The sequence below is a fragment of the Hyalella azteca genome, unplaced genomic scaffold (assembly GCF_000764305.2).
Source record: "Hyalella azteca isolate HAZT.00-mixed unplaced genomic scaffold, Hazt_2.0.2 contig15126, whole genome shotgun sequence".
Lineage (NCBI taxonomy): Eukaryota > Metazoa > Arthropoda > Malacostraca > Amphipoda > Hyalellidae > Hyalella > Hyalella azteca.
The window spans coordinates 178610-200522 of record NW_025944987.1 but is presented as its reverse complement, the minus strand read 5'-3'; the positions used below and the strand labels follow the sequence as shown (position 1 = coordinate 200522).

Here is a 21913-nt window from a genome sequence, read left to right as displayed (position 1 = left end):
CACATGAAAAAGCCTTTAATCAAACAATTTCGTGCTTATGTTGATTATAATTTATAACAAAGCAGGGGTATTGCTGCCAGCCCAGTTAGAATGTTTAACGCACTTGCGTGCCCCATGAAACGCCAGGCAATACAGAGCGTAAACGTAGGTACGCAGTGGCGGGGAATGTACGCCACATTCTTGGGGTTGTGGGCAACGAAGCCGTCACAAAAGCAGGACGAAGATATCCAGTCGCTGTGAAAGGAACGATCCTCCCTCCACCCCCTCGTATGCCATGGGTAGACCCTCCCACCACACATAGACGGGGGTATGTTAGGTTAGTCATAAATTCTCACGTTGCTCGCCGCTTTTGAACACGAAAGCCTGACATATTGTGTTAGGTTCTATACGTTAGACTTACGTTTTTAAATTTGTTATGGTATAGCAGCGTGATGGTTTAATAACCGATTATTTACTGGAAATTTGCATCAAAATTATACTATTTTTTTTACAAGGACGTCAGTCAAAGGATTTTGTGAAACTTGTCCGCGACTCCGAGAAGCAAAGTCTGGAATTGAGTTTAGAACTGCAATGGTTGAACTACTATGTGAACTGCTACAATAATTTGTTTTTGTTTCTCCTCGATTGGGAGATAATGCAAATTAGGATGAAAATAATTTTAAAACGGGAAATAGATGCATTGACGGAGGCTGATGGAGATATGAAAGATATGAACGATGTAACCAGACAGTTTGTGGGGGTAAAGCGAAACACTCATGTTTGTGGCTGGGGGATGAAAATACAAAATAATCGAAACCGCCATGGACATTCAAAATTAACTAAACATTTATGTTTGTAGACATTTATACTCTCCCAACAAGAACTTGAAGTTCAGCTGACTAGCGATATCAAAAGGAACGACAAACCAACGCTAGGCATCGCAGGTTCATCCCTATTCAACAATTATTAATGAAGTTCATCTGCATTTATGGCAAATTGGTTTTGAGCAAATGCAAAGTTCCTAAATGCTTCTTAAGGTGATTATGTACTAACAATGGCGGCTCACGATGGCACTGGAGTGGACTAATGACATAATTTAAAAGCAAAGAATAGTCCATAAAAATTCATATCTTTATAGAACACGTTATAGAAAGATATAAATTTTTTTGGACTATTCTTTGCATTTAAATTATTAGTTAACCTGTGATTTGAGCAAATAAGTAACATCAATTCTTTAACGACATTATGTCTCGATAGTGCGATGCACTGTCGGTGAACGACCTCTAAGCGCTAGGCACATGCAGCGCTGCGCTGGTATTGATTTTTTCACCGCGATTCGCATGGCATGCAAATCGCGCATGACAGATCAACAGGAGATCTTTATTTAGACAGGCAATACTAAACTCGCAATGCACAGAGAACAAGCTCCATAAAATCAATACAGCCTGTACCGGCGGGCGGGGGCTTGGAAGAGGCGTGTTGCAGCGTCGAGCCTGGGCCGAAACTGGGAATTATTTCAATTCATATGAAAATTTAACTTAAAATATTCCTGCGGCTTGCATGGTTTTGATAGAAATGAGCGTCTCTGGCAAATAATGATTTTGAGATGAACACAAAATTTATTTGAAAATAATAATTAAATGGCATAGCAAACCTGTTTAGGACTCTGAATTTGATCTAAAGGTTCAGAAACTTAATTTAATTTTATTTCTGATAATCAATTTTCACACATAAAGCAGCAATAATTACGATTATTGCGAGAAGTCTTGATTGCACAGTCTACGCTTCCTCACGCACCTAGCAAACTTGTCATGGCGAAGATTGAATTTACGTCAGTGTCATCTTTAATTAAAATATTATTTATGATTAATTATTCGATTAGCCATTTGGAGACGAATCTAAAATTGAAAAAAAGTAAGATATGAAAACTATAACTTTTTAACTTCAATAAAAAATTTGAAGCACTTTAAACGAATTAGTGGAACAAATTAGGCTACGGATTAACGTTACAAATTAAACTTTCTGCTTGTTTACTGTTGTATGACGTCCCTGAAATAAGTCCCACGCTTGACAAATATGATAACAAATCATATATTGAAGATAAACCATAAATGAAAAAAATTCCTTGAAACAATTTTGCTTGATAATTTTTATACTCGGTAAATAGTATTGAGGAGCCTGCAAAGTTCCTAATATCGACGTAATTTTTGTATCCTCAAAAGGAGCAATAGTAATAACGATATTATGTATAGGAGCTTTTGATAATGCAATAAATGTACTATTTACACATCACAATGAAATATATTTTATTATAGTGTCAGTGAGAAGCATCAGTCAGCTAAAATTTCAACATCAATGAACACTCTAAAATTAATAGATCCTTATGAAATTCTTATCTATTGAATACTTTTATATTAAATTAAATTCTACCGAATAACTATAGCGAATATTGTTAGTTAATATAGCTAGGACTATAGTTAGTTCGGCGATCTCATGCCCGTAAATATACAACAACAACAACAACACGAAACTCATTTCAACTTTACCGGCAGCATTCGTAAATTAATGCAGCAAAGCTCGCACTATTTCTTAATTGAATTTCTGCATTATTAATTAACAAATTAATGAGTGCCGGTAGCGCGAACAGACAGCGCAGTGCCATAATTATTATGCGTTTCTGTTCAACATTAATGCGTATATGTATGGTTACACCCAAATGTCGTCAGTACCCGCCTCCAGGGAAACAAGCAAGCCTCGTAGGAATAACATTATTGGCGAGACCAGGAGCTTTTTATATGCAGGTTGCGAATGAATCCAACAAACGGCCTTTGTAATCGGTGAGTGTAGAGTTCGGGGCGTGGAGAGGGATGCCTTTGTGGAGGGTTGGGGAGTGGAGGGATGGAGGGGAGTGGAGGGGTGGAGGGGAGTGGAGGGATGTAAGGGGGGTGGAGGAATGGAGGGGAGTGGAGGAATGGAGGGGAGTGGAGGAATGGTGGGGGATGTAGGGATGGAAGGGAGCAGAGGGATGGAGAGGCGTCGAGTGAGATATAGGAAAGGAGAGATGGGAAGGCTGGGTAGAGGGACGGGAAAGGGTGATGTGGGGGGAAGGGTGTAATGGAGAGAAGGGTGATGTGAAGGGAGGGGAGTGCAGGAGCGGCGAGAGAAAGGGAGCCGGAAATGGCAGGACGGAACTCCCAAGAAGAGATGGAGGAGTATATATAGTTGGTAAGGTTACAATGAACCAAGTGTTGCCAACATGACTGCGTCAGTCACCTACCAAGTTTTGCCAACATGACTGCGTCAGTCACCTACCAAGTGTTGCTAACATGACTGCGTCAGTCTATTGCCAAGTGTTGCCAACATGACTGCGTCAGTCACTTTATGGTCATAGTTGTCCCTAAAATAGGGTAATAATTCAGACGTTTATGGTCATAGTTGTCCCTAAAATAGGGTAATAATTCAGACGTTTATGGTTTCTATAAATTATTTATGCTGCTTGTATTAAATTTAAAGGTTGATAGATACACGAGGCGTTGTGTTCGAGTGATGAGACGTAAAAGGTGCATAGATGTTTGAGGGAACATCATCGGAAAAATGTGATGAAAGTTTCATCAACGATGCTACAAACAAACCAGATTCTTTCACAACATTTCTTATGCAAACAAGGCTTCCTACTCACACACTGTATAATGTAAACTTTATACGCTGTATAATGTAAACTGTATACTTTGTATATTGTAAACTGGCCAAAGGGCAGGTTATATGCTGAGGAAATTTAAGAATAACACAACAAAGTTCATATTTGTAATATATTCGATGGTTTTCCTACCTCTAAAGTCTAAACTATCATAGTAAATTAGTCCTGCTGGTTTTATGTCAAGAAATTTTTCATTAAAATAATTCTTATTTTGAAGCATAGTTAGTTCACTATGTAAAGAGATATAAATTTTCATGTAAGGTTAAAATTAAATGAAAGCAACTTCCAGCTTAAAAATGTTTCATTCATTTATTACAGGGAAGAAAAAACTTAAATTTTGTTATTACGCTCTATAGAATGTGTTTGATTTTGAGCAGCAAAAAATAATAAAATGATGTTGTATGAAGCCGTACTGCCTCACCGCTCATGTCATTTTTGTATAGAAAATACGTCGCAAGCTGCAGGACAGTGAAATTAGAAGTGAACTTGCTGTACTATAAGTACCTTAGATGTACCAATGTACACTGTCTGTTAGAAAAAAACGGTGAAAAAAGGTCCCACTGGCGTTCTAGTGGCCGGTCGCTCCGTGAAAATAAACTGTTTCGCCGTTTTTATCAGATGTTTTATGAATTTCTAGTGTTAAATTAGAATAAAAACGGCGACACGGTGTTTCTTTTCACGTGCAGACCGGCCACTGAAACGCCGGTAATACCGTTAACGGTAATTTTTCTAACAGTGTAACTGACGGGATATAAATGATCGTCGATTGTGATCTTAAAACTTCTGAAATATATTTACCTATCATATCACTAAAAATGAGCTATAATTAATGATTACAAGTAAACTTATTAAAAAATTGTTTAATCTCAGCACATTATTCCGACAACAAGACAGACAAGTGGTCGTTACTCGAAAATCGTGCTATAAAAAAAAAACACTTTTCTCGCAGTGGCGTCACAAGCCTTGATACTATAAGAGGTTCGAGAATCTTCGGTCATGTTGTTAGCAGTAAGTTGAAAGTGTGAAAAATTGTTACCATATTGTTATTATGAAAAATACATACATTTTAGGATGTATGAGGGTCCGGCCCGAAATCTAAACTGCAGATTGCTAACTGCACGCACCTTAGTCGAGATCATGAATTTATTTTATACTTGAAAGCTAGTCGACAAATGTCTCACTAAATAAATGTAACAGCATTATTAGCAAACTTTGCTACAGATTGATAATATAATGAACTATAGTTTACTATATAGATAGCTTACGATAAAGTGAACATACTAAAATACTCCTGGCCTTCAGTTCTAATGTTTTACGACCCAAAAAGTCCTGAAATTCTGGAAACACTAAAACTTCATAAAGTCCAAACGAATAAACAACGAACTACAATAAACTTTATCATATAATTATTATCTTAAGGTTCTATAGAGTCGGTGTGGTCTGAGAGTTTATTAGAATGTCGCATTCGTCGAGCTTGTACGAGCTGGGCGACGGTCTCGTAGAGAGGCAGGTTGTTGGTCTCAGGCAGCGCGAGCAGCAGGCACGCTGACACGAACGACATCACTCCGTACACCAGCAGCATCAGCTCAGGCTGCTCCTCTGGCTGCCGGGATGTACAAGCACTTAATAATAATAATAGCAGTTTCAGCGTTTATTAGGCCGCAGGCCTGTCGCCGATTCTTAACATCGCAGAACATTCACAGCATTTTGCGGTCTTGAACTCGCAACTCACTGCTACAATTCTGCTGTGTAACCGCCCGGCCTCCTTGCCGATTCTGACCAGAAACTGGCGCACAGAGCTGGGATCGAACCCGCGCCTCTCTGCGCCAATCTTGGTACTCTGAACTGTAACCACTGGGCCACCGTGCCCAGTGTCACTTACACACAATCATTGAATGTAACAATCTTCGACTAATAAAATTCATAAATAAATAAATAAAAGATTTAAAATAACATTATGATTCGAAATTTTTTATAATTACTTGATTCATGAAATTGTCTATGTATATGATCACTTGATCGGGCTCTTCATGGAGAAAATTCAGTCGGATACAAGGGAATCGTGCAAGACTGACTAAAACGAGTGGTTTTAATCCAGCGATCGAACGAGCCGTTGCTGCAGTGTCTTGGTATACACGTTATAATATTCATGAGATAAAATTAGATAATCTTTTATAGTAATGCGTGTACAGCATAAGATTCAATGTATTTTGCTGCAATGAGTGTAAAGCCAACATTTATCATATTTTTTTCGCAATGCATGAAAAATATTATATATATTATATTTCATTGCAATGTATATAAACGTTGCAATATATATAAACCCAGATAATCGTGCTAGCAGTATATCGTACTAGCAATATACCGTACTAGCAGTATAGCAGTATATCGTACTAGCAATATAGCAGTATATCGTACTAGCAGTATAGCAGTATATCGTACTAGCAGTATAGCAGTATATCGTACCAGCAGCATCTCCATGAGAGGTGGCACGCAGTAGCCGAGGTTGTTCATGAAGAAGCCGACGCTGGAGCCCAGCGAGCGTACAGTCGTAGGGAAGAGCTCAGCTGTCAGCAGCAGCGTCATCTGACATCGTCATAAATAAAGCAGATAACGTATCACAGACATTGTTATCTATTGGTAAAATTAAGGATATGAAGCATCACTGACATTGTTATCTATTGGCAAAATAATGGAGAGAGAATGTCGCTGAGAAATCGATCGGGTCTCGCAACATGAAAATAACGCAGATTAATGATAAAATTGTTATTAATTAAGTCGGCTAGGGGCATGAAAATATATGAGATAAGGTATCGCTGAAATTGTCAACTTTAGAGTCGTCTCGGTACATGAGGCACTTGCTCAATAAATTATTTTGTCCTGACAAATATTGAAAGACTTAGGGATGCCTTAGTCTTTCATGCATTCATGCAATAAAATAAAATTCCAACTACCACTCGACAATGCGTCCTTGAATGTGGATGTAACAATTTAAATCTTCATAAACTTATAATTACTTGCAAAATATATAATTAATTTGCACAAAGACCTGAGATACTCCCACCAGCGTGATGTATGCGAACACAGCAAGCGCCATCACCACCCATTCTGAAACGAGTAGTGTATTTTCTTACCTTATATTTAACACAGTTATGTATATATGACATATACACGTATTTGTTGATAATCAGGCATGAGCCAGCGATGCATACATATTATTTCTGAGAAAGCCTCGTGAAAATATTAGCACGGGAATGAAACAAACAAGAGAATGTCTATTATAACGTGGCTTATGTAAGCAACACATTTTGTAGCGTGCTCGGAAAACGACGAAGTCCTTCTGGAGTGACGTGAACATCCTTGAACTAGTGCAAGAATGAACTGTGCCAGCCTGAGTCTTGCGTCTAAACTCACGCATAACGAAGTAATTTCACAAAAGTTCTACTGAAACATTATATTATAATTATATTTAAAGTTTGTAATTAATAATCATTGTCATATGATTATAATTATTATCTTACCTACTTGGAAATGCACAGCCTTGAGAGCGGCCAGAGCGAGCATGATGGCGGCGGTGAGAACAGCGCACATGAAGCCCACCTTCTTGCGGCCGTAGCGCCCCCCCAGGGGCGTGACCACGAGTGTGCCGGGCACCTCCAGCAGCCCCAGCAGCGCCAGGTACAGGAACGGCGACCTGCACGACCAGTTCTTAAAATATTTGGGGTTGGCAATAGTTACAGAATTTTTAATCAAACCTTTAATGTTGTTGAATGTCGAATGCAAACATGCTTTCATGGCTGTACTTCATAATGAACCTTCATTATGATTTTGTCGCTGTTTGAGAATGACGTTTCTGAAATTGTGACACAGCGAAATAGAAGTAAATGTGTGGTTCTGATGTTTTTCTTATATACTATCTGCTCATAAAGTGCGTGAGAGAACAGGCCCTGAGAAGCGGACTCTAGTATAGGGTGCACTTGATGAAAACAAGTACATACAAAATTCATTTAAATTCAAAAAAGCTAATTATTTTTGATATTCTGTATCATTGCAGTATTGTATACTGCATACTTGTGGGTGGTGGCGCTGAGAGGCAGGCTGATATACAAGGTGCCCTCAAAGAACCACAACACCGTCAGCACGAGGGTGAGTCTTCGCATCTCTGACGTCTCCACCAGACTCATGAGGTGCGACTTCAGGGACCCTGAGCTGTCAGCGCTGCTCTGACGCAGCTGCTCCTGGGGGGTGAACAAGTATTGGTTCATCTCTAACCGTCATATATTAGCTGTTGAGCTCTCGAATATGTTTAACGAATATGTTGCATCCACGAATATGTTACATCTACGCTCAAAGGCAATTCTGAAACATTCACAGGTTGCGTAAAACATCAATGATTGTAGTAGAACTCTGAGAAACTCATATCTTCATTGAAAAAACATCTGTTAATGTGTTTGCACTCTGACATTCATCCTTAACGATAAATCAGCTATTGTGGTTGAACTCATATTTACGGCTTTCTTAGGCAAACAATCAATTATTTGCTTTTAAGGGAAATGTGACATATTCACATACACAATTAAGAAGCGATTTATCACAATTTATTGATTTCTTAGCGCCCAAAATTTTGTCATCGACTCTTTTTGAGAGATCATTTTACTGTTCGACAATTTTAAAATTTAAGCCGGAATCACAAAATAGCAAACGTAGGACGTAGTGATCTCAATTCTTATTGAAGGCAACCAATTGAAGGACAAAGCCATAAATTGTGTCCCCCTGCACTCTAGTCTTCCGTATGTCGCATGCTTGCTCTGGGAAATCACGTCGTCTTCCGTTATTTGGACTTTTTGTCATCACAGGAAGGGGGCTTAAATTAATAGCTTGTGTCATCGAAATCTGAAGTTCAATTCTTCTGAAAAATATGAGACGCGAATAATTTATGCTGTTATTTTCATAATTGGTGAAATTATATATTAGTAAATAATGATATTTTATAAAGTGATTTTCGTAGTAGCTTTTATTTCTGAGTACAGTAAAGCACTATAGTGAAGTATATCAGCGTTATAGTGATGTCCTACCTTGTGTGTTTTGCTGAGGACGTCGTAGAGGTCGGGCGGGAGGTGCTCACTGCTTCTGTTGATGCGCCCCGCCCTCAGCACCGCAGCCTGCGCCTCCTTCAGGCGCCCCTGGGACACCAACCACCGGGGCGACTCGTCCAGCACGCTGGCACAAACACTTTAACGTTAGAATAACAAACATAACTTTGAAATAATTACAGATAATGAGTGTTTGAATATCCGTACCTTAATTACTTGTGTCCATGATTCTAAATTCTGTTAAAATACTCGTCTTTTAGATGATGAATGGGAAGCCAAGAAACAAGCGTCTGATCAATAGTTGAGGAGACATTGCTAAGGATGCGTAACTAATAAAACCAATAATTAATTTCATTCACCGCTGCTCTACCATAATGGTTAATTGTTCATTAAGATATTGAAGAATGAACGCATGGAATTCAATCCATAATGTTATTCAATAAAGTTTAATTGATCAACTGATAGAGGAGCGTCGCTCACAGCGGCGAGGCGATGCAGGTGGCGATGAAGAGCGGCAGGGACGCCCAGAGCTGCACAGGTCGCCAGTCCCGGCAGAGGAAGGCGATGCCGGCGAGCAGCGGCAGCATCACCGCATACGGCAGGCTCTCGACCGTGCCGAACACGTGGCGGTACTTGCTGGGGCAGACCTCCATACCTGCGGGGGAGGGATAAAGGCAGGGTGACTGGGTGACAGATCAGGGTCGGTCGAGAGTTAACAGCTAGGTTCCTCCATGGCAGCCGGGAGAGATAGAGGGGTTAACTTGGTGCAAGGGGATTCATTAGGTGCATCCAAGCCAGCCAGGGATTATAGATGGGTTAACGGGACACTTCTTTACATGCCGGGGCGTGAGGTCAGTCTCTATACCTACTCGGGGGAACAGGTATTAAAAGGCCATTAACGTGTGGATTCTTCCAACTAGATTTTTGTACTAGGAAATTGCTGAAGTGAACGATATTTAGGATGCATTTATTAAAAAACAGTAAAAAAATTTTCAATCAAAATATAATCTACTGTGGTAAAAGCTTTACCAATTTTTTGAGAGGACACCGTTCAGCAAGAAATGGACAATTAACCGCCGTAATAAGTATTTTGTTTATAGGAATTATTACATTTTTTAATAATGGATACCAAGAAGCATCTTCGTTGCTTGCTCAAGAATACACGTTTTTTTTCCTCCAGAAAGGTTCTTATATGATCTCATATCCCACCTTTATTTATAGATACTACGAAGACGATGTATAGGAAGAAATTTCTCTTCTCCAATCTTTAGAGATCATGCGAAAAGGATGAATGTTATTTTACCTGTTAGCTCTGTTATTCAACCTCTTTAGAGGATGTTATGGAGAAAATTTCTGTGAAGATCTGTTATTTTACCTATATTTATAACTACCATGGGGATGATATTGTGAAGATTATTTCACTTATCGTTATATATTCTATGAAGACGGCGCCTGTGAACGTTCCTTATTTCGTCTATAGTTATAGACGCCATGATAGTGACGGCTGTGAAAATATTATCTTACTTATAACTATAGATGCTATGAAAACGATGCGTGTGAAGATATAATACTTCACTTTTCGTTTGGTTGTAAAACAATGTCTGTTAAGAACTGTTATTTTCCCTTTTTTATACGCTATGAATTGAATTTGTGAATACGCAGTTCATAGTTATAGTTGATGCATTTCATAGTTAGTTCTTTTAGTTATAGATATTATGAAAAAATTGTCTGCTATGAACCGTTATCTCACCTATAGTTATAGATGCTATGAAGACGATGTCCGTAAAAAAGCCCAGCAAGAACCTACTCAGGAAGACTATTGCCAGGTTAGGTACGGCCGTGATGAGCACAGTTAAGACCACCATAACCACGCAACCATACCACATCGCCCTCTGCCGGCCAAACCTAGAACCATGAAGAATTGCATTAGCAATGGAAAAATCACGGTCGCGATTATGTCTGTTTTAACGATGAAATTTATTTATATTTTTGATAATGGTGTTATATGTCAACCAGTACGAGTAGAATTTCAAGTATTTATCGACCGAGACTTGACATAATACAATTGCAAAGCGATGAACTGCTCACTTGTCGGCCAGCACACCACCCACGGGAGCGCCACACAGACATCCCAGCGTGAAGAGCATCTGGAACAGCGAGCGCTGCCACTCCCGCGAGCATACCAGATCAAACTGGCGTCAAAATATGAGAAGATGGAGACCATAATAAATATGATGATATTCATGGAAAATTGCAGTTCAATTGGAAAATTGCAGTTCAATTGAGTAAGAAATACCAGATCGAGCTGGCGTAAAAATACGAGAAGATGGAAACAAAAATAAACATGAGAATAGTCATGGAAAACTGCAGTCCAATGGAGTAAGAAACACCAGATCGAGCTGGCGTCCAAATTTAAGAAGATAGAAACCAAATAAACATGATGATATTCTTGGGAATTGCAGTTCATTTGAGGAAGAAACACCAGATCGAACTGGCGTCAAAACACAGAATGATTTTAACACAAACAAAATAACATTGCTAGAAAATCTTAGTGCAACTGAATCACCTGTTTCAACATACAAATCAACTGGTGCACTTATCAAGGAGAAATATATTTTAGACGTGTTAAAATTCATGATAAATAATTACGTTTTACTAGGACTTGAGATAAATTACTATTTATTTTTGTAAGCTTGTGGTAGTGCCATCCATTTTTTTCGTAGAATGGAAATAGGAGAAGAAATATGGTACTACGAAGTGGTAGAAAAGAATGAAAAACATTTGAGATGACAAGGGACACGACAAACTTACTTCCGTGGTGATGGTAGAGGAGAAAGTTTCGTTGCTGTAGATGAAAGACGTGCACGGCGTGTACGAAGGAGCCGACATGTTTGTAGACGTTATGTTATAACACTCTTTGCTGAAATGGCGAGGAATAATAATGATTAATGGAAACATAAGAAAACATAGAAAAAAACGTACAAATTTTTCCTGCTTAAAACCTTTAAACAAGCAATCGTAGAAGAACATATTAGAAACAAACGATAAATTTCCAGTCATATATATTTGAGCTACTGATCTTCCAAGCTTAAAATTGAGGATGATTTGATCGCAGACGCGATGCCGGTAAAAATATTGTTTAGAATGTGCAACCTAATTAAGTCACGATTTTTCCAGGTGTTAAACGCTAGACAACTTATAAGTTATATTAGCCCTTCTTACGAAGGCCGCATTTCTGAAGTCAGAAGTTACGTGCCTTGTGCTTAAGCACTGCCGCCTCCTGAGCGCCCGACCACTTGAAGAAGTTGTAAGGCTTCCCCCAAGTCCCAATGATGCCATTGAGACATCGTTTGGCGCATGTCGTTATAAAGCAGTCGTCTGGTCAGTTGCTGCTGTGTCATGCCCATACATGGCTAACACACTGACACACACATACATACACACATGACAGTATGTCTCTGTCACTGGAAGGCGCACATGCAGTGTCTGTGACATGGTCGTGTATCACAGTCAATGTGCACCAGCGCAATGCTTTGTGACATTCGATAGCTCACGTACACTTAGTGACTAACCCAACGCATCATTGAGTAAAACAGTGTAATCAAAAATCTTCTGAAACCCATACAAACTGGAACGCAAACCTAAAAAAACTGTTTTCTCCAACACTCACTTGCTGCATCATTCTCTGTACAACCCTAGAGCGAAAAATCTTTCGTGCAGATACAGATTTTGGTCGATGTTAATGAGTGACCGCAGCGCTGAAGAGCATAATTAAAGTTCCAATGAATAAAAATTCAACAAAGATTTTAAAACATTTGTGCAACAATAACCTGAGTGATGCGTGAGAATGAGCATGATCTTGAAGAAAGGCGTCAGCAGTGGTGGCTTCGGATGTGCGAGTGTCGGGAGAAGACGAAGAGACGCTCTGGAGCGCTGGTCTGACGTCGCACTCGAACTCCACTTCTGCTGCGGTGAACTCGGCGACCAGCAGGTTTACCAGCATCGACATGGGGACTGTTTGATACAATACTTGTCATGGCCTCATGGGACTGTTTGATACAATACTCTTTATTGTGTCGCAAGGAGATGTGTTCAAGAAACATATATGATCAAACTAGGAGTCTAATTATCAACTCCATCGTCTGCACAATTTTATGAGCGATCTAATAACTAAGATGATATTTCATAGTTCAATTAGGAAAAATATTTAGAAAAGAAAAGAGGCAATAGGTACGTTAATAAATGCAATAATATTAGTACCTACCTATCTGAAATTAAATTCGTGAATGGTGAACTCGATGGTTCAGATTTACCAACAGCGACATGCATGGTGGCTGTCTGAGTGCAGCAGTTCAATCATTTAATTGACGCTATATAAGAAGCAAACAACAGAGCCATAAATTTTGACCACAAATAAAATTATTTGCGGTGTATTCTGAAACTAAAGCTTGATTATCAATACTAATCAACCACACGATCTGAAGTGACATACACACGAATACGAGTATAATCTATTGGATTTATTTTATCCGTTTGTAGCTTGATAAATGGAAAGGAAACTATGCCTGATAACACATGGGTACAGACATGTCTGCTTGTGAAGAACATCATTCTCCAAGGCCACTGTATAGACACCCCGTGCAAGGTTTCTGGGTTAACGAACTCATGTGTACCATATGTAGATCAAGTGGCGACCCTCCATTGCGATCATGTCTTATCTCATATTACAGATATATTTAGGAGACTTGTAAGTCGGGGCATGATTCACTCCATAAAATGTCTTCAACATCGAGATAATTTCTGCTGATCCAATACGTTCATATTTACATTATTGCATGTATGTCATGTAACTAGTATAAATTATGAGTGAAGTTGTCAAATGTTCATGAATAATTAAATATATTACAACATCATGGAATTAGAAGAGACGTTTAGCGCATCAGGTTTGTTAAATTGTACTATAATTAACGTTTGTAGCTATTCAGGACTGAAGGTCTTTATCAAATATTGGCCGATATAAGGAATATAAAAATTAAAAATTACCTATATACTGAGTAATTTTACTTAAATTACCCAATATACTTACTTAATAAGGTAGCCAGGTCAAAGTAAATGAAGGTCCTAATCAGATTTTAGCTAATATAAGAAATGTCTATTAAATTATTACTTACATACATGCCCAATACACTTACTTAATGTAGCCAGGGCAAAGTACATGAGCGTCCAGACACCCAAGCCCAGTTTGCTGATAACATCGTCAAGCGGGAGCTGGTCTGACGGCGGGACGTTCAGAGGAGACGATGCTGCCTCGTCTGCAGTGTCGTCTTCCTTTGATGAACGTCTCATGGTCACTTCTGAGTCCTAATTAACGGTCCTCACTAATGGACATACATCAATGTAACATCGTTCTTTTTCCTATTTTTCAAGATTTCATTATCGTACAAGGCAAACCAACACGATCTGCGTTTTCCATTTGCATATAAGACAAATAATTAAGATTTTCAACTTCTCGTCTCAAAGATTGTAGTGATTTTTTGTTCACCGTGTCGTGACCACTGCGTAAAATATATGTTCTAAATTCCTGTGTGGCTAAAAAACATTCGCTCTTTAAATATTATCTGGTCAGTTATTTATTGTGCATTCAAACGAAGTCATATTTGATTTTCATCGCATGCCTTCTTCGTTACAAAATAAAGAAAAAATAAAGATTTAACACCGATCGAACCTCAATATATTTTTAATATAATTAACGATAGGTTCAAAATTCAGATAAATTAATTTTTAGATCCTAGAAATTTGAAGGTGTATTTCGACAAATGACACACCTAGCGTATCATGCGAAGAACCTTGACTGAAGTTAATTATTGGTAACATTTCGAATTGGTACATTTTCATATATATGCCATATAGGTTAATAAAAAAAGTTTTTCGGTAGAGCTCTAGTGAGGCCATGCTTGCTTCAGAACAAATGCTCAATCATGCTTTTGAAAATAGCGTCGTAAACTTGATCATAAATAGCGTTTTATACTTGGTCAAAAATAGTACAGTAAACTTGGTCATAAATAGCGGCGTAAATAGCGTCGCAAACTTGGTCAAAAATAGCGGCGTAAATTGCGTCGTAAACTTGGTCAAAAATAGCAACGTAAATAGCGTCGTAAACTTGGTTATTTGTCGTAAACTTGGCAAAAATAGCAGCGTGAACTTGGTAAAAATAGCGGCGTAAATAGCGTCGTAAACTTGGTCATAAATAGCGTCGTAAACTTGGTAAAAATAGCGTCGTAAGTAGCGTCGTAAAATTGGTCAAATTTGTTAAGCATCTTCATCACTAAATTAATTTTTGTCCCCCATCCTGAATTTGCTATATAAAATTGCAGAGAAAACATATTCACTGTCCAATCTTGAAGCAATTTGTTTTAACGAAATTATATTTTTTAGAATTCCTAAAACCACGCGTCATTTAGATCATATCAAACAATTAGAAATCAGTGAGCACTAACAAGTTAACCCAGCGCTCGCCGCGGGCTCTATACGATCCTTGCAATTTTTTAATTGCAAGGATCGAATCCACGTCATTTATGTTGTCTCTAATCCAGTTATTAATGTTACATCCTATGTTTACTACGTCAGTTTCCATTATTCCTAATAATAATTTGAAAATCGAATATAAATTTTCGATCAAATCCTTTCTTAGTCTCTCAATATGGATGAATATTCCAGCGCAGGCTGCAAACACGCTCACAGAAAGAAACTTTAACAAATCTTTATGAGATTTGCGTTAAACGAGACCGTATAATAAATTATTTTCGAGTAAATTCATCAAATAACAGGTCGCTCTTGATTTGAGCTAAGATCTTTACTGCACAAATGATATGATAGGTACAGGTGCTTCATTTTGATGTTGCTTGAGCCAGGAGTTGGTTTTGCTGACCGCACGAAGCTCGTCTCTGGTGCAGTTGCTCGCCACGAGCGTCAACCGCGTAGCAGTGAACGAGGTACATCAGTACGAACGATAACGTGAGGCCTGCACTGCCAACCAAACGCACCCGATCACTCACGAATGAAATATGAACGCGGCCAATCACGCATAAATAAAAAAGAACGCGGCCAGTCACGTACGAATGTCCAGAAAATATCTATCGTGAGTGATTCTTAAAAAAATTAAAATAAAAAAAATACATATAAATAATTTTTAAGCCTCTTGTTTTTCTGAGCAGCATGTAAGATGCTAGACGATGCTAGAACATATATTAATATTTCAGAAATCTCAGGCTATATGCCATTTCAAAAGTATTTCGTAGAATGTTAACATACGTAGAAAATTTTAAATTCGACACAAAGTGAAAATTAACAAACAAATCAGAGTCCATTTGTTCTTTTTCCGTCAATTACGCGATAGCAAATTCTGTTTTACAAAGGCTAAGAAAAACGATGCAATATTTAAAAAATTTTGTCAAATTTACGAATTGGGTCAAATTTGCTCCATGTAAGTTTCTAAATGTGATGCAGATGATAACTAGCATCAAATAATTGTCTCAAATCAAATATGAACCTCAGTTGGTAGACTCTAAGAACAGTCAGTCGAACATCTATCGTATGTATTTGTTTAAAAAACTCATCAGCCAGATATCTTTGTCTATTTATCGAAAATAAATCATTTAGTATAAACATTCAACCGAATCTTCATCAGTCAACATGCTTAGCACTCCATCATTTTATGCGAGCAATGATCCTAACTCTACATGACAGGAATGTAGCATTGTACAGTCAAAATGAACTGGTTAGCCGGTTCTACCTCAATTGAAATGCAGAACAACAGAAAAAAGCCAAAAGCATTTAGTTTATTCCCGATTACTGTATTTACTTTTGTAAGTAACACCAAGTGTAACATCTCTCTCTTTAAGTTTAAGCAATTACATTAAATCTGTTCAATGATAGAGGTCCATTAAGAAACTTGAACACCAATATTGCCTATTATAAAGACATCGAACAATTTGTGAGCATCATTTGTTCGAAAATTATTACGCCATCAGCCGGATGATATTAAATGTGCGTCGCTTCTATTGTACGCAAGACACCAGTAAATCAAGATAGTTATGTACAATTTAAAAATATTGCATTACATACAAGCATCAGTATGGCACATTATCGAGCTATTTATCATCTTATAACACTTGAGCCCCCATAAGATAAGGTCATTAGCAATCAAAAAGGTTGATAACTAAAATGATCATGACGTATTCATTTAAATGAGGGTGTTTTCTTTAATCCCTGCATGTGTTCTTTATGTCAGCTTAACTTGAATAAGACTGTTTTTCGACCGAAGAAACACCAAAATTCTTCGCTATTCCTTCATCACTTCTTCGATCAAACATGGAGGTACCATCATTTAATAAAGCTAAATTGACTGATGGACGCGAGCCCACTATACAAGTTTCATTCTTGAGGATGCCAGAACGTGATGAGTATGCGTGTAACCCACTCAGTCAATGATTATCGTGAAGATACTTAATTCTCCGGTCTTCGCTACAGCTGGCCGTGAACTAATTCCTAATGACTGATTACAAGTAGCGCATTCAGAAGCCTGTGCCAATTGCACATTCTGCAAACGTGTGATCGTAAATCTCTATCTTAGATTTTTTGGGAAGTCATCAAACTTTTTTAATTTATGTCATTATATTGAGGTCTTGTGCTTGATTTCTGACTTAAAATTTCCTGCTCTAGAACTCTTCACATAAAAAACATGGGTTTCAAACGTTTCAAATTTTGGTCGGTGAAGACGCTAATTGAGTTAACGAATAGACGTTGCAATGTTGAGCGATTTTAACGATACGAAATTTAATCTGCGTTTTAGATATGAAATAAGTTTATTCGTCCTATGAATGTAAAAATATGCAAAGAATAATGGCACGTGTCGCGAGAAAAATTCAGTATTTTTCTTCAAATCGCAAAAGAGCGTCACTCGCCTCGTGCCACTGCGCAGGGGTGACTGACACAACATGTGGGGATGTGCTTACTGAGATGTAGGAACACGATAGCTCCAATTATGCGCCTCTTCGCAGCGCAATTTAGACATCCTTACTTTCTTGCCCTGAATGACTAAACGCTTGGGGACTAAAATACTCCACGGAAACTAGAACCGCAATGAGAACGCATCATTCTGTCAAAGACTTAATTAACACATTAACCAAGCCTGAACTTCCAATAGATTACAGCAATTACATTACACTTTGAAATGCCAAATCGTCTCGTTTATACATTACATATAATTTGTGTATCATAACATTCAATGATACAATTGTAATGTATGATCGTTTATACATTACAATTGTATTATTACAATTTGTGTATTAAAATTTGTGTATCGTAAACTGTTGAGCGCAAGGCCAGCCTCGAACACTGGATATTCATCGTGAAGATTAGACTCACCCTTACATGTTACATGTTGAACAATTGATGAGTGCACACGCTATGCGATGATGATGCGTTTGTAGCGTCTTTTAACTGGGTGTAGTTCAGTATTTATAACTCATGGTCAAAATTCTGTTTTTAGATGTACATAGTAAGAGAAGGTGCCTTTAGAAGTACATAGAAGGTGTCAAGTAGTAAATAAAATCACCTAGAGTGAATTTATTGCAAAAATGATGAGCGCGTCGCCGCTGCAGCTCAAGACAAAACGATTAGAATTCTGTATGCACGGTAAGGGAGTAAGGACATGTTCATTTTTTGCCAGCGTTTGTTATGAATGGAACGGATGTTAGATTTATAAATTTGTAATTTTTATATTTTCACTTTTTTTGCGGTTTATGGAAATAACCTAAACTTTGCCTCACGTAGGATTTAAATTAAGAAATATCTAAATTCATTGTAATAAATCTAAATGAGTAATAGATCAATTCTGATCGTAGGCGCAACGTGAAGCAAATGCGATATTTTCAGTTGGTATTTTCTTAACAAAATTGTAACTAGCATGCGATGTTTTAAATCTTGAAGCCACGCCCGATGTAGTTGTTGGTAGTGATTTATGACAATTTATAGCAAATTTTACTCATGATATTCCTGCCGTGGTCATGTCACGAGCATTTTCAGTAGCCTATTTTCGACCTAAATGCTATAATATGTGCATAATATGAACGACCTTTAAATCGGCATGTCCCATATCTCATGCAAAAAAGTTCGGGGTTCGACATTGACTCCATTTTTTAAGTGTCATTATTATTACTGTCATATTATCTTTTTATGATTATGCTTACGCATCGCTGCCAGCTTTGTATATAACTTTCTTTGTGGATTGAAAAGGTCTCTCCCGTCATACATCTCCATCATTCATGTTTTACGTTTTAATCGAATTAAGCTGTAGTCAAGATACCTTTTGAGGCCATACATTTCGAAAGTGTGTTCATGGTTGCAGTAAGGGATTTAATTTCGCATAATGTTTTGTTCACAGTACGGCGCCTGCCTGTCGTCCTGTAGTGTAGTGAGTGGTGGTAAATGCATGACATGAAAAAAGTGAAAACTACTTTGATGCTACAAGCTTGAATACAAAATTTAAACATTCAAAATTAAATTAAAAATGATGTAGGAAAGATATTGCTCTAAGTTTTTTCCTGATGCATGATGCATAGTGATACAATTTATCAAAGCATACCTGTAAATGTTTTCTATCGTTGATAGTATATATACATGGCGTACTGAGATAAATGAACAGCGGGGACCAATTGATAGGGTAGCAACTGGCAACTGGCATGTTCCTGCAGATTTTAACTAATCATAAAGTTTGGCTTGCTTGTAAATATTGTAAATTTTAACGTTATGAGATTCCATAAAAATTGATGGTGTTATGAATGAGCTACGAATAAAAATATGGTCTTGGACATGCTGCAGCGGAACAGCCTAATTATAAAAATTTTAAAAAGGGCTCTCATTTTTTGTTATTTAAATTTTCAGGTTCTTTTAAAAATTTTAATTGTATAATTTTTGCTCACAAGTTGATCAGATTCTAGAAGTATGTATATACAATACCAAATAACAGGTTTGAGCGTTTCGTCGTGCGTTGCTATAGGTTTCATTCTATGCGACACCACAAATCTACGCTTTTTGATCTCCTGGCGCCAGCAAGGAATTTTGTGCAACTCACTGAAAAAAACGAATAAGAAGATTATCAATAAAAAGCATGCTCTGGTCTTCAATCAAACTTGCATAAAAGAAAGGCCTCTTCCGAATTACACCAATATATACGTATATATTAGTATAGGTTGGCAGAATTTGTTCCTTTAAGCAAGTTTCATTGAAGACAAGAGAATTTGTTTTATCGACAATATTCTTATTAGTTTTTTTTTCAATATATCGAACTATATTTTGAACAATTTTTTGATTTGACTGGTAAATCGAAAATCAGGATACCGATGGACATTTCTTATTTCGTTAACGATGTTTCGAATGTTTTTCGTTAATTGTTAACGACGTTTTTCATTAATAATCAAGTTACAAGACGCATTGAGTGATGAAATTTGAATCGATATCAGTACACAATATTCTAAGTAGGATGATACTACTCGAAAATGAATCTGGTTAGAAATAATTGCCAAATCACGAAAGTATGAAGGTGACCAAGAATTAAAGCACCAAAAATTACTCTGAAAACAGTGTCAAAGTTCTGACAAACCATTTGAAGGTTGATGGCTGGGGTCCTATCCTTAATGATGAGGGCCTCAGCTATCATGAGTCGGTTGGCGTCGGGGCATCTCATGACGACGCTATGTATCAATGCTTCTTGTGAAATGAAAATAAATGTTGATACATTCGAAACGTTGTTAAATATATAATAAGTACTTGCCGAGAACTGTCTTTTAATCTATTAACGTCATATTTGAAGACGTCATAACTTCAGACGTCATAACGTCTGAAGAATATTTGACTCACTGAAAATTAAAAATTGGGATACAATGCGTTCTCTGGTCATTAATCGTAAGTGTTTCAACAAGAAAATTCTGCCGTCTTATGCTAATTTTTACAACACTTCTCTTTAACTTCACTTCTGGTTGCTGCTGTGCGTAAAATATGGGGTCCCCACGGCTTTTACCCGCGCTCTCAGTCCACCGCTGATACTACCACCACCGCAGATACCACCACCACCGCAGATACCACCATCACCGCAGATACCCCCACCACCGCTGATACCACCACCACGGTAGATACCTTCGACGGGTAATTTGTCAAGGTAATGACAAATACAGGGTGACACAAAAAAAACAGAGCTCATAAAAAGTTGAATAATTTCCACAATACTCAAGTAATCCTGTTATTTGTTTCAGATTCATTAAGAAGACGGATTGATCTAAGAATCTACCACGTGTGAGCTTCGAGATGCCTTGGACTACAGAGCAAAAGACATTTGCAGTTGAGACATATTTTCGGCTAAAGTCTTTCCGGTCAACGCAATTGCGATTCAAAGACCATTTCAATTGTCGTGAATTTCCTGTCAGCTCAGTGATCTGCGGATGGGTTCAAAAGTTCAGAACCCATGGGACTGTGAATATCGGGGCGCGCATCTGGAACATATCTTTGAGCGGCTGTAGAACAAAGAGTTTTTGTGGTATAGAATTGAGATTTTGCAGATGTTGGCTACATAGGTTGTACATACAGTAATTCCATAGAATTTTTGTTTCAAACTGAATAAAATTTCAGGAGTTATAAGACTTTTAGTGAGCTCTGTTTTTTTTGTGTCACCCTGTACCTTAAGCCAAAGTCGGGTAATTTGTTTAAAGAATCTAAAAGTTCCATTTTACTACTGCTTCTTTTACTACTGCTTCTTTTACCACTGCATCTTTTACTACTGCAATGGCTGGTTTGCTACCTGCCATTGTTCTGATGGTTTTTGAGCTGCGGTAATCTGTGTTACTGACTCTGGAGAGGTTGGATCTTGGGGCTACTGAACATTTAACAAGCGGTCTCTCTACAGCTCGTTTGAATTAATTCCGTTTGCCAGGTTTACTTATTCATGTTTCATTTTTCTTTATTTGCAGAAATTCAAGTGCATAGAAACATTGTTAGGTGATTCCGAATATAAACTTCACGCCAAGCTAATTTTCACGTCGAGTCTATTATTCGTGAGAGTTTGTCATACCTTTTTATATGAAGAATTTAA

The 21913-nt window shown here is 37.8% G+C and overlaps 1 protein-coding gene across 1 annotated transcript; it reads right to left on the bottom strand.

Moving 5' to 3' along the window:
- Positions 1 to 4371: 4371 nt before the first annotated feature.
- On the bottom strand, positions 4372 to 14395 carry LOC108679612 (organic cation transporter protein). The gene is made up of 12 exons (XM_018168266.2): positions 13962 to 14395; positions 12600 to 12783; positions 11581 to 11689; positions 10858 to 10961; positions 10520 to 10674; positions 9250 to 9424; positions 8752 to 8896; positions 7748 to 7914; positions 7198 to 7370; positions 6726 to 6784; positions 6143 to 6262; positions 4372 to 5279 (listed from the first exon to the last, which is right to left on the bottom strand). Exons 1-12 carry the CDS (start codon positions 14113 to 14115, stop codon positions 5091 to 5093), a joined length of 1734 nt encoding a protein of 577 aa, XP_018023755.1. The 5' UTR covers positions 14116 to 14395; the 3' UTR covers positions 4372 to 5090.
- Positions 14396 to 21913: the final 7518 nt, after the last annotated feature.

Bases quoted from the DNA above. Each gene is read 5' to 3' on its own strand.
- LOC108679612 (XM_018168266.2), bottom strand. From the start codon at position 14,115: ATGAGACGTTCATCAAAGGAAGACGACACTGCAGACGAGGCAGCATCG. The intron at 9,425-10,519 runs GTGAGATAACGG...CCTCCCCCGCAG, and splicing joins CATAGCATCTATAACTATAG to GTATGGAGGTCTGCCCCAGC. The intron at 7,371-7,747 runs GTATGCAGTATA...CTGGTCGTGCAG, and splicing joins CTCAGCGCCACCACCCACAA to GTCGCCGTTCCTGTACCTGG.